Genomic DNA, 14,187 nt, shown 5'->3' on the forward strand with positions numbered 1-14,187 from the left:
TAACTTTCTCCTTCACATGTGGGTTCATATTACCAAATTTCTGACCGGTATTCCGCTTCTAAATTTTGTCCGGAAATTCTTTTTCCTGAGAGTAAAATATATATATACCCGTTTACACTGCAGAATTTTCTGAGCGGAATCTTCAGCCAGAAATCCGTCCACGAATTCTGTAGTGTGAACCCGCCCTTAAGGTGAAACAGTGATTCTAGAAATCTGTATACTCTATATATAGTATTTGACTAAACATGCTTTAGATGCTTTTTATTGCGCTTTACAGAGCAATAAGAATTTTACATCCTAATGTGGACATATAGAAGTGTTTCCCAACCGCTGTGCCCACAGCTGTTGCAAAACTACAACTCCCAGCATGCCCGGACAGCTAAAGACTGTTCGGGCATGCTGGGAGTTGTAGTTTTGCAACAGCTGGGGAAACGCTGGTTTGGAAACACTGACCTATAGTAAAGTGGTACAACAAACCATGCACTAGGGACATCATTGCTGATGCTTTTTTTTGCTGTATGTTGCCTTTTGTTTGTATAGCGTTAACCAAGAAGTAAATTTTAAGTTGTTGTGGGACTAGTAACACACTGTTTGTTTTAGTTTTATTGTTTTTTTAACTTTTTTTATGCTTAGGAGGTTTGCTCCAGACTTTACAGATGGCTTCGTTGTAGAAAGTACAAGATTACATTCTCTACAGCTGCTGCCTATGTATAAGACAGGTATAGTAAAATTGGTGGTCACAGTACATTATCCTGCTTTGAAATGGATTATTATATTATTTTACTAAATGCAGGGTTCAGGCAATTACCTCAGTATCTGTCTAGCCCAGTATGTAGTGTCGTCTTTTCACTCCTGATGTCAGATCAGATGACAATGTATTCCTGGACAGCTCTTTTTAAAGTGTTTCTTTCATTTTCGAAAAAGTTTTGACTTGTCAAGGTCTGGATCGCTAGAATCGCCTGAATAGTGGCAGTCTGAACACTTACACACCAAGCAACCAAAACATTTAAGAAAACTATTTTTACCCCAGAAAGCATCCTGTAAAAACAAGTGATGTAGCTATATAAGACATCACCTGCACTAACCATTTTATACATGGTAATAATGTGGATGATTCTAAATCTAATACAGGTTACCTTTTTTTAATGTTGTTGCACCGTCCTAAGGAAAATGGATAAATTCAAAAAGTGCACCATTCTGCCTGTCAGACTGGTCCCTGTAATGTGGCTCCTTCATAAATATTCATCTTCTTTTCTCCAGCAAGACACCGTTACGTGCTGCGTGCATGCCATTATGTATGGCCCTGGCCCTTGAATGCTCATTCTCAGCTACTCCCCTAGTGCTGGAGAGAAGAGGAATATTTATGAAAAGGCCGGATTACAGGGACCAGCTGGGCGGGAAGAATGGTGTTAGGAAATGGTGCTAGGAAAGCCCCCCGCCCCCCCCCCCCCCCCCCCCCAATGCACCAAGACCAGCATCTGCATACTTATTTATTTATTTATATAGCGCCTACAGATTCCGCAGCACACACTTGGATTTATCTGATTTTCTTGGCACAATGGAACTAGCATCACCCTGTATAAATGTGATGGTGATTCTGCTGAGAGACTCCCTTTAAGACAAAAGTAGAATGCAGAAACTGACATCACTAGGGGGCGTGGTCTTGACATCACATCCCCATCTCGGAGGCAGCGCCTGGCACAGAATGCCCGTGCACCCCATGCATTTGTGTCGGGGGAAGGCTGAGCCGTGCAGGATGCAGTTCTGCACCTCCCTCCCCCACTCCTGGACGTAGATTTTGACAGCTGTGAAAATCTATGATCAGGGGGCTATGTGAGCGGGGCTGTGCACCTCCCTTAGGAGGAGAGGGCTTCCCACAGTCCCCTGGATGTACATTTTCACAACTGTCAAAATCTACATCCAGGAGCGGAGCTGTGAGAATCTACGTCCCTCCTCCTGAGGGAGGGGCGAGGAGGGAAGTCTGTACAGGGCTGAGGGAGGTGCAGAATTGTGTCCTGCACAGCTCTGCCTTCCCCCTCCCCCCGCTGTATGTTCAGAAATCTCCAGACAGCTGAAGGGAGGGGCTGACACAGAAATCCATGGGACGCAGTTTTGCACCTCACACCGGGGGCTGCACCGAGATCGCTGAGGTCCCCAGCGGCGGGACCCCTGCGATCATGCAGCTTATCCCCTAACCTTTTCGATAGACGATAAGATGTATAAAGCCAGTATACCCCTTTAAAGCGTTAAAGGGGATCTGAATATTCTGTTCAATTTAAGATGAACATTAAGAAACGCTTAATAGAATGGCACACAGTTACAAAGCTTAACAGTTGCTATGAAAAATATGGCGTGTGCATGTAAGAGCATATTTACATAACGATGTGTCTGCAGCATTCCTTTAACTCCTTAAGGGTTTTTCTATTTTTGCACTTTCGTTTTTTTTCCTCCTCACCTTCTAAAAATCATAACGCTTTGTTTTTCACCAACAGACCGATATGAGGGCTTGTTTTATGCGCTACTAATTTTGCTTTGTAATGACATCAGTCATTTCCCCACAAAAATCTACAATGAAATCAAAACATTTTTGTGACAAAAAAAACCCCGCCATTTTGTAATTTTAACCCCTTAAGGACTCGGGGCGTACCTGTAAGTCCTGAGTCCGCTCCCGTTCTATAACGCGGTGCCACAGGTCCCCTTACCTGCCTCCTGGTGTCCGATCGCCGAACGACTGCTCAGTGCCTGAGATCCAGGCATGAGCAGTCAAGCGGCAGAATCATTGATCAATGGTTTCCTATGAAAAACCGTTGATCAATGTAAAAGATCAGTGTGTGCAGTGTTATAGCCCCATATGGGAGCTATAACATTGCAAAAAAAAAAAAGTTAAAGTTTAAATCACCCGCCTCCCCTTTCCCATAAAAAAAAAAAATGGTGTAAATAAAAATAAACGTGGTATCCCCGTATGTGGAAATGTCTGAATTATAAAAATATATCATTAATTAAACCGCGGTCAATGGCGTGCGCGCAAAAAAATTCAAAAGTCCAAAAAAGTGTATTTTTGTTCACTTTTTAGATCATGAAAAAAATTATAAAAAGCAATCAAAAAGTCTGATCAATACAAAAATGGTACCGCTAAAAACTTCAGATCACGGCGCAAAAAATTAGCCCTCATACCGCCCTGTATGCAGAAAAAATAAGTTATAGGAAGATGACAATTTTTAACGTATACATTTTCCTGCATGTAGTTATGATTTTTTTCAGAAGTACGACAAAATCAAACCTACATAAGTAGGGTATCATTTTAACCAGATGGACCTACAGAATAAAGATAAGGTGTCATTGTTACAAAAAAATTTACTGCATAGAAACAGAAGCCCCCAAAAGTTACAAAATTGCGTTTTTTCTTCAATTTTGGTGCACAATGATTTTTTTTTCCCGTTTCACCGTAGTTTTTTGGGTAAAATGACTGATGTCATTACAAAGTAGAATTGGTGGCGCAAAAAATAAGCCATCATATGGATTTTTAGGTGCAAAAGGTAAGGAGGAAAAAACAAAAGTGGAAAAACGCTCAGTCCTTACAGGGTTAAGTGGCTTCCGTTTCCACGCAATGCACTTTTCAGTAAAAATTATAAATGTTAAAATGATACTCAACTTATATAAGTTTGATTTTGTTTTACCTCTATAAAAAATTTTTTACTTTGTGCACGGAAATTTGTACATTTAAAATTGTCCTCTTATGACTGCTATAACTTTTTTTTTTTTTCCGTATACGGGGATGTGTGAGGGCTAATTTTTTGCTCCGTGATCTGTAGTTTTTATCAGTACCATGTTTGTTTTAATGGGAATTTTTTGATCGCTTTTTATTTTTAGGGTATGCAAAATGACCAAAAATCCGCAATTTTGGACTTTTTGGTATTTTTTTCTATGTATACGCCATTGTTGACCGTGCGGTTTAACTAACGTCATTTTTATAGTTCGGACATTTTTATTTTTTTTATGGGAAAAGGGGGATGATTAAAAATTTTATTAGGGAAGGGGTTATTTCTGATTTATTTAACTTTTTATTTGATATTATTTTTTTCATTTTATAGTCCCCGAAGTATCTCAGACATGGGGTATATAGGTAGATACTACTCAAATGTCTATACGCAATGTATAAAATACACACACCTTCAATAAATACTGCTATATGACCTCCCAAATACCTACAAAATCGCAAAGAAAAAAAACTGGAGTGATTTAAACCACAATTATTACAAAATGTCTAAATCTTTATTGATAAAACATTACATTAAAAATGGAGGAGTTCCACCCAAGGGCAAAAGAGGCATCACTCAGGTGTCAGTCAATGCCTGTATACATGAATAATATCAAAAGTGACTGACATATGCACTGGGGTCCACTCCGCTTTGATGCGAGGTCCGCTCTTGAGCCCGCGTCATTGCAGGGGAGCAGGCGCAGGGTGTACAGGTATGTCTTGCGTCCTTAAAGGAAAACTGTCACCAAGTTCACCCACACTTAAAGGAGAACTCCGGAATATAAAAATTGTCCCCCATACTGCCGGCAGTAAAAAAGTAAAGATGTACATACCTTCCTCCGCTCCCCCGAGGCCTCCGGTAACCGGCTCCGGTCTCCGCCACGATCCTCTTCCTGGTTGCCGGTGGTCGGAGAGTCTTACTGCGCTCAGCCAATCACCAGCCGCAGTGATGTCCCGACTCGGCCGGCGATAGACTGAGCGGCAGTGTGACGTTTTCGGCCCCGGCAGCAGGTGCCAGTGTAGTGAAGGATTTTGTGTCCTGAAGCGTTCTCACACTGCTGCTCAGCCTATCGCTGGCCGAGTCGGACTTTGCTGCGGCTGGTGATTGGCTGAATGCAGTATGACTCTCCGACCACCTGCAACCAGGAAGAAGATCACGGCGGAGACCGGAGACGGTTACCGGAGGCCCCGGGGGAGCGGAGGAAGGTATGTACATCTTTGTTTTTTACTGCCGGCAGTATGGGGGACAATTTTTATATTCCAGAGTTCTCCTTTAACCCAATACACTGGGTTATAGTGTGAGTGAACAGGATTCAAACAGGGGGTGACTTACTTATTTTTGTCAACTGGCTGCCATGATATGCTTCTAAAGTGCTGGGATTTCTATAATAAATAAGAGCACTGAAGGTTTCCCCCTCGCCCGCTAGGCGCCTCTCTCTCCTGGAGTAAAGCTCCTAAGGCTGACCCTCCGCTTTGCCTAGAGGTGGCCAGCGGGCAGGGAGACGCCTTCAGTGCGCTTATTTATAATAGAAATCCCAGAACTTTAGAAGCATATCTTGGCAGCCAGTTGACAAAAATAAGTGACCCCTCGTTTGAATCTTGTTCACCCACACTATAACCCTATGTATTGGGTTTAGTGTTGGTGAACTTGGTGACAGTTTTCCTTTAAGGGGTTAAACAGATGATTGTCGGGGTTGCATGGAGTCAGACCCCTCCAATCTAACATTAATGACCTATCCTGAAGATAGTCTGTCCATTTTGAAAGCCCTCATTACTCCTTTTAATATTAAGGTAAAATGTGATTAAATAATATTTCTGGGGTTTAGTAGTTTATTGAACATGGCTGTCCTTTGCTTTCACTGATTTATTTTTGTTATACCTTTTTAGTAAATCATATTCTTCCTACTCATGGCGAAAGTTCAGCTTCTCGGAAGGAAATTTCAAGCCTGTTCTGTTTCTTCTCCATGCCACATGCTGGATTCTTGTACACACTATTCAATGCTGTAGAACTTATATCAGTTTACCAGTACCCAGAAAGGTCACAGCAGGCAGTTCTGACTTCCCAATTCCTACATGTCATTACAAGGTATTCATTTGTTAAAGTATTTCTTCTTTTTCAGTTCCTGCATCGCTTTATGTTCAGGGATTTGTGGGACTTTATGCTTCTTCTTATCCAATATCAGATTGGTGGGGGTCTGACTACCGGCAACCCACAGTCAGCTAGCTAAGAGGGTGCCACATCCCCTTCATTGTTTTACACGCACAGCTCGGTAAATTTTGTTGTACCAATGTTAGATGTTACAGTTTAGTAGAGCCCATTGCCACTCAAGTAAATAGGACTGAGTTGCACTACCAGACCCAGCAGCTCCCTCCTCCACCTTAAAGTCCAGTAAACCTACTTTAATGTTCATACTGTTTACAGTAAAGATGTTAAAGATAAAGGTTTGGAATCAAGTTAGCTAGTTAAAAAAAAAAAAAAAAAACGAAACAGGCTGAGTTTGGAAAGTAAATCCTTCCTCCGTTCACCGATCAGCAGACTCGAGAGTGAGAGTTTTATGGTCTCTTAATTGATGTTATGTCCCAGGGATCTTGTGCCCCTTTATCTCAGGAGCACATTCTTTAGATGTTTAAAGAGGTACTCCGCTGCTCAGCGTTCGGAACAAACTTTTCCGAATGCTGGAGCCGACGTCGGGAGCTCGTGACATCATAGTCCAGCCCCTTCATGACGTCACACCCTTCCTTCTCAATGCAAGTCTATGGGAGAGGGCGTGACAGCTGCCCCTCCCCCTCCCATAGACTTGCATTGAGGGGGCGGGGCTATGATTTCACGAGCTCCCGCCTCCAGCATTCAGAACAGTTTGTTCCAAACGCTGAGCAGCGGAGTACCCCTTTAAAGTGTTAAAGATTGTCATGAATTTTCTTTTCCAGACCCTTCTGTCATTTTGACCTCTATGTTCTGTTTTTCCAACATAAAGATCCCCAACGGAACATTTAGTGCAGGGAATCAGGTAGAGCACATTGGATGTAGAACATGGGAGTGTCCTAGAAATCTTATAGTCCTGTTGTGTTATGGATATAGGTGGTGGGGGACATTTATTTTTGTCTTTAGAGCTGTTTTTGTGTGTAGATTTGTCTCTAATTTGGCGCAGCACCTCAGGCTATTTTGTGCGCTTTTTTGATTTAATTATTTATTTATTTTTTGTGTGTGTGTGTACATACCACCTGGTAAGGTTAGTCTTGCAGTGGTAATGAATTTATCACTTGAGACTTTTTGTGTAAAGGTGCAGAAAAAGGCGCAAAGCCACTAAAGTCCCTAAAACTACACCATCCCAGATTTAGCTTAACTATTTGGTGTATGTGAAGAGTGAAATTTCAGGAAATGTGACCTGCACAAAATTGATCAACTCCTACACATTACCAGCACACAAAAAAAAGGTGTAGAAAAATGCTTCACTTACACCTACAATGATTACTGCCCCTCCCCCATATGGTTCCTGTCTGTGGTTATTAAATGGGAGCAGGTTTTTCGGGCCCTTATAGCGCAGGGATAGGTTCCTTGTGTCTCAGAAGGCAGTGAGCTTCTTATTAGGCTAGGTTCATACTAGGGAATTTCCAAGCAGAATTTTGATTTGAAAGTCCTCTTGGAAATTCCAGTGAAGCAGAATCCCATTCTTGTAGAGGGAATTCCGCTGCACAGTGCACACTACGGAATTTCAGCATCAGAGCTTCCACCACTGCGATTCCGTTACCGAAAGAATAATCTTGCTCATTCGGCAGAATCCATGCGGAATACAACTTTTCCTATGCACAGTTTTCCTTAACCCCTTAAGGACTCAGCCCATTTTGGCTTTAAGGACTCAGACAATTAAATTTTTACGTTTTCATTTTTTCCTCCTCGCCTTCTAAAAATCATAACTCTTTTATATTTTCATCCACAGACTAGTTTGAGGGCTTGTTTTTTGCGCGACCAGTTGTCCTTTGTAATGACATCACTCATTATATCATAAAATGTATGGCGCAACCAAAAAACACTATTTTTGTGGGGAAATTAAAACGAAAAACGCAATTTTGCTAATTTTGGAAGGTTTCGTTTTCACGCCGTACAATTTATGGTAAAAATGACATGTGTTCTTTATTCTGAGGGTCAATACGATTAAAATGATACCCATTATTACTTTTATATTATTGTTGCGCTTAAAAAAAAATCACAAACTTTTTAACCAAATTAGTACGTTTATAATCCCTTTATTTTGATGACCTATAACTTTTTTATTTTTCCGTATAAGCGGCGGTATGGGGGCTCATTTTTTGCGCCATGATCTGTACTTTTTTTTGATACCACATTTGCATATAAAAAACTTTTAATACATTTTTTATAATTTTTTTTAAATAAAATATATTAAAAAAGTAGAAATTTTGGACTTTTATTTTTTTTTTCCGTTCACGCCGTTAACCGTACGGGATTACGGGATTAACATTTTATTTTAATAGTTCGGACATTTACGCACGCGGCGATACCAAATGTCTATAAAAAAAAATTTTTACGCTTTTTGGGAGTAAAATAGGAAAAAACGGACATTTTACTTTTTTATTGGGGGAGGGGATTTTTCACTTTTTTTTTACTTTTACTTTTACATTTTTTTTACATTTTTTTTTACACTTGAATAGTCCCCATAGGGGACTATTCATAGCAATACCATGATTGCTAATACTGATCTGTTCTATGTATAGGACATAGAACAGATCAGTATTATCGGTCATCTCCTGCTCTGGTCTGCTCGATCTCAGACCAGAGCAGGAGACGCCGGGAGCCGCACGGAGGAAGGAGAGGGGACCTCCGTGCGGCGTTATGAATGATCGTATCCCCGCAGCAGCGCTGCAGGCGATCCGATCATTCATTCAAATCGCGCACTGCCGCAGATGCCGGGATCTGTATTGATCCGGACACCAGAGGGGTTAATGGCGGACGCCAGTGAGATCGCGGGCGTCGGCCATTGCCGACGGGTTCCTGGCTGCGATCAGCAGCCGGGATCAGCCGCACATGACACGGGCATCGCTCCGATGCCCGCGGTTATGCTTAGGACGTAAATGTACGTCCTGGTGCGTTAAGTACCACCGCACCAGGACGTACATTTACGTCCTGCGTCCTTAAGGGGTTAAGTAGCATATGTTGTAGTTTTCTCATGTACTTCTCTATACAAGGGCTGTAGGTCACCACCAGTGGTACACGATTTCTTTCTTTGTCCTTTGTATATGAGTGATTAGTTTCTAAGTATCCTGGATGCTCTAAAGATTTGGACTTAAATGGTATGATGGCCCTGGTTTAGGAATGTCCTTTTTAAATGCTGTGTCATCTCTGTCTGTAGAGTTGGAACAGATCCGATAATGTCTGATGGCCTAGCTGTATGCAATTGATTTTTTTTAAAGTATTTGGAGTGGAAGCTGACCCATCTAAGGTGGGTGGGTCGATTTAGTAGGTATTTGTACTGGAACATCTGAATTGTGGTGTTTTAAATTCTTATAGAGGAGTTCTCTATAAGAATAGTCCAATGTTAAATTTATGGTGGGTTGAAATGTATTGAACCTCTCATCTATCCACAGAACAGGCAATTTTAAACCACAAAATGACAGAATCTAAAGAATCTGTTAGAGATAAAGGGGCACCAGGTCTCTGGCACATAACATCAATTAAGAGACAATAAGACTCTCACTTTACTGTTTTCTCATCTGAGAACAAAGGAAGGATTTACTTTCCAAACTTGGTATGTTTTTGTTATGGTTTTTTTTTTTTTTAAGTGTAAGCTCTGCTAGATTGGGTATTTGTATATATGTATGTAAATGCAGCTCACAGATTCCCTTTAAATGGTCACTGTCAGATTCCAAAACTTTTTTTTTTTATGTTGTAGATTTTGGCAAAACATTAACCTTTCTAATTTACTTAATAAGAAAATTTTATTTCTTTTTTATAGAAATCATTATGGCTTTGTCCCAACTGAAGCACAGGCATGGACAAAGTCCAGTAAGTGGGGGTGGGCTAGCACTCCTCTGTGCTCTCTCCTGTCTGATAGCACTCCTCTGGGCTCTCTCCTGTCTGATAGCACTCCTCTGGGCTCTCTCCTGTCTGACAGCACTCCTCTGGGCTCTCTCCTGTCTGATAGCACTCCTCTGGGCTCTCTCCTGTCTGATAGCACTCCTCTGGGCTCTCTCCTGTCTGATAGCACTCCTCTGGGCTCTCAGACAGACAGAAGAGAACACAGAGAAGTGCTAGCCCACCCTCACTTACTGGACTTTGTCCATGCCTGTGCTTCAGCTTGGACAAAACCATGATTTTATGAGCCATGATTTCTATACAAAAGAAATTAAAATTTCCAATTAAGTATATTAGAAAGGTTAATGTGTTGCCAAGATGTACAACATATAAAAAGTTTTTGTATCTGACAGTGCTTATTTAAGGTTTGGAAGAGAAGCAGCAATTTTAGGGGGGGGGGGGGGGGGGTTTAATGCTCTCTATGAAATAGGCATTGGGCAAAACTAGGCCTTACAGCTGGGAATTGAGAGGCCCAGGGAGTGAACGTCCTGTTATTTTTTTGTACACTACTATAGAGGACCCTATAAAATAGCCATAATTTGCACCTAACATTAATACAAGGAAAACTTATAAATAATTAAATATAGACATGATGCCCTAAGGGTCTGTTCTCACTGAAAATTTCTTGGAGATTCCGAGTGCAGCAGGTTCGGCTGGCACTTTCACCATGTGGACATGTACCATCCCCATTGACAGCAATGCAATCCACACCCAATATCTCAGAAAGAAGTACAATGCTAATTCTTTAAGCAAAAATTCAGCAGCGGAAATTCTCAGTCTTAACTAGCCCTAAAACTTGTACACCTATAATATACCCTGATCTCCTAGTCAATAATAAAGAATATTTTTTTTCTAATCTCCTCTTTACAGTAACAACCTGCAGTGTTTTACTGTGAGATGCTGTGCAGCCGCAGCTCGGGAGGAGGATCCCTATATTGGTACAACTATGAAGGTAAATGTCCACCTTATACTAGCGTCTCTAGAAGCATATTTCTCTAATTCTGTTAAAGGGGTACTCCGGTGGAACAATTTTATTTATTTATTATTATTATTTTTTTTAATCAACTGGTGCTAGAAAGTTAAACAGATTTGTGAATGACTTCTATTCAAAAATCTTAATCCTTCCAGTACTTATCAGCTGCTGAATACTACAGGGGAACTTCTTTTCTTTTTGGAACACAGAGCTCTCTGCTGATATCACGAGAACAGTGCTCTCTGCTGACATCTCTGTCCATTTTAGGAACTGTCCAGAGAAGCATATGTTTGCTATAGGGATTTTCTCCTACTCTGGACAGTTCTTAAAATGGACAGAGGTGTCAGCAGAGAGCATTGTGCTCGTGATGTCAGCAGAGAGCTCTGTGTTCCAAAAAAGAAAATAATTCCCTCTATAGTATTCAGCAGCTAATAAATTCTGGAAGGATTAAGATTTTTTTATAGAAGTAATTTATAAATCTGTTTAACTTTCTAGCACCAGTTGATTAAAAAAAAATAATAATAATAATTTTCCACCTGAGTACCCCTTTAAATGTGTGATATCCAGAATTTGTATCACTATGACATTGAATATGTAGCTGAAATTATTTAAATTCTTATTAGATTGTTCAACTGTGCAAAAAAATTAAATGAAATAAGAAAGGTGTAGCTTAAATAAAATTATTTGTAGAAACATATTTTCTCTACTGGATTAAAGGGGTTATCAAAGGTTAGAAAAAAATGTTTAGGCTTTTTTGTTTCCAGTAAAACAGTGCCATTCCTTTCCTCATATTGTGTATGGTATTGCCCAAATGAATGGGTCAGGACTGCAGAAAGAAAAGCACACCCTTTTTTCTGTCGCTCTTCATTGGGGGGACACCTTACAGATGTGTATATGCTCCTGACACTAGGGGGGGGGAAGTCAGCTCCTCCCTGGCAGGATATACCCACCCACCTGCAGTGAGGTAATCAGTTTTAGCTAGAGTCAGCAGGAGGCGAGACACAGGTCGGGGTACTCCCCAGACCTTCTTTTTTTTAATTATTTTCTAGTAAGGGCAGTTTAGTTTTTGTATTGGTTTTTTTTATTCCCTTTTGTTTCCTTTTTTCAGGCGGGGGTTCAGGAGCATGGCGCTACCTGTACCCCCCCCATATGCGGCTAAGGGGCACGGGTCATTGATGAATGCACTTTTAACCCCTTCCTGCCAACTTCCTGCGCCTGGGGTATGCACCTTGCGTCCAGGTCCCCCTATTTTCCCTGCTTGTCCTGCTGTTGCAGCCTGACGTGATGCAGGTGACTAAAAAGCTGACTGAAGACATCTCTAGGTGAGTATGTGGAGACAGGTGAGTATGTGTGCAACTGAGGTGAGTATACATCCCCCCCCCTTGTGTAGTACAGTGTTACTATGCCCCTATTTCTGGGGTTGTTTATGGGGGTCTGAACAGTGAGGGGTTAACCCTAGCTTTTTTTATTCATGCAGCCTCTGCAGCATCTACGGTGCGCAGCGCTATAGTTGGGGGTTAATAGGGAGCAGTGCTAGTTTTTTCCCGGCCGGGAGCTTTCTAATTTTAGTTTCATCTTTCCTGCCGCCTGGATCAGTCACCTCCGCACCTCTTCTCCGGGTTTGCTTTGCGGACCTGGCAGGGGTGCACTCCAAGGTGCTCAGTCGGCGGGAGTTCGCGGGGGGGATGGGAACCATGGCGGCAAGTAGCTTCGCCCTTCTTCCCCTTATTCTCGCGCAAGCCGGGAGATCAGGCAGTTCCTCCTCCTCGGCTCACGTGCTGCTGGGGGCCGTGTCTGTGGCGTCTAGCTCCGCCCTCCCTACCCGCTGCAGGGGCCGGCAGCACTCCATGCTCCTGAGCCTGTAGCCGGAGGGAGCTTATTGTAATGAACTATTTTCCCCTACCTTGGAGCTTGCGGCGGTTATGGCGGGCACTTCTATAGCATGCTGCTATAAGCCATCGCTGCTCCATGGGATTCCTGTCTGCCCACTTTGCAGGGCGCCTGGCGCCCCATGCTCCTTTCCAGCAAAAAAAAAAAAAATGTATTCCTTGGTCACTTCTGCTATTTGAGGTGGTTTGGCACCCTCTTGTGGCCAATAATTGTATGGTACTCTAATTTCTATTGCAGCCTGGTGGGCATATCTGTTCTTTGAGGGCTGCTTTATTTGTTTTAGTCACCCTAGCAGGTGACCTACTATTCACAAACGACATAAGCCGCTTAAGGTATCCCTCTGGCATCCCTGATGCTGCATTATGGCTCATGGTCGTGGAGCCTATTTAATCTGCCGTGGCGGGTTGTTGCCGGGGATTCACTTTACCTTGAAAACTTCCCGGGGGATATTTTCAACCAAGCCTTCTCATACCACTGAGTGCACATTGTAAGCTCTTTTGCATTCCTAACAGACACTCCAGTTTCTTTTGAGATCCCTCATCTGTCAATTCTACCGGCCACCCATCCTGAGGGTGTCCTTGACATATCATGCTATATGATTCCCTTCCCCACAGGCTGCCGCATACGCGGCAAGTGTTCCGGATCCCCTCATCCAGCGCAAGGTCTCCATGGGAATATTCCGATGGGGGCATGGATTGGATCCGATGTTAGTATGCCAGACTGTAGTCTCGACTGTCACTCATTTCACAGCTGCCGCGTCCGCAGCGGGCACTCCGGTTCCCCACTACTGGTGCGAGGTATCCGAAGGATGACCCGTTTGATACTGTGGACCCATACCAGTAAGCCAGACAGTGGTCTGCATGTTTTTTCTCTGCTGCCTGTCTCGCCTCACACAGCTAAGATATCTGCGGCTTGACTTCCGGTACCTCTCTACTGTGTGAGGTGCCAACAAAATGACTCGTTGTCGACTATGGACCCACTCCAGTAAGCCAGACAGTGGTCTGCGTGGTTCCTACACCGCCTGTCAAACATCACACGGCTGATGTATCTGCGGTTGGAGTTCTGGTACCCCACTACTGTCGCGAGGTTCTGACGGAGTGACACGTTGTCTACATTGGACCCATACCAGTAAGCCAGACAATGGTCTGCATGGTTTCCTGCACCGCCTGTCACACATCACACGGTGATGTATCTGCAGCCGGAATTTCGGTTCCTCACAACTTAGCGAATTTCCGATGGAGTGACACGTTGTCTACGTTCGACCCATTCCAGTAATCCAGACAATGGTCTGCATGGTTTCCTATACCGCCGGTCACACATCACATGGCTGATGTATCTGTGGTTGGAGTTCTGGTTCCTCACTACTGTGCGAGGTACTGACGGAATGAATTATCTACTATGGATCCATACTGGTAAGCCAGACAGTGGTCTGCATGGTTTCCTTTGCTGTCTGTCACAATTCACGCGGCTGATGTATCT

At 42.7% G+C, this 14,187-nt stretch overlaps 1 protein-coding gene across 3 annotated transcripts in view; it reads left to right on the forward strand.

Moving 5' to 3' along the window:
- The window catches only part of HPS3 (HPS3 biogenesis of lysosomal organelles complex 2 subunit 1), a 47,909-nt gene that overhangs the window by 7,523 nt on the left and 26,199 nt on the right, over positions 1–14,187 (forward strand). For all 3 annotated transcript variants that reach the window (XM_056564840.1, XM_056564839.1, XM_056564841.1), the window contains exons 5-7: positions 634–719; positions 5,645–5,843; positions 10,716–10,797. In XM_056564840.1, coding sequence (XP_056420815.1) covers positions 634–719; positions 5,645–5,843; positions 10,716–10,797 — 367 coding nt within the window. The remainder of the gene's footprint in view (positions 1–633; positions 720–5,644; positions 5,844–10,715; positions 10,798–14,187) is intronic.

The sequence above is a fragment of the Hyla sarda genome, chromosome 3, assembly GCF_029499605.1.
Source record: "Hyla sarda isolate aHylSar1 chromosome 3, aHylSar1.hap1, whole genome shotgun sequence".
NCBI lineage: Eukaryota > Metazoa > Chordata > Amphibia > Anura > Hylidae > Hyla > Hyla sarda.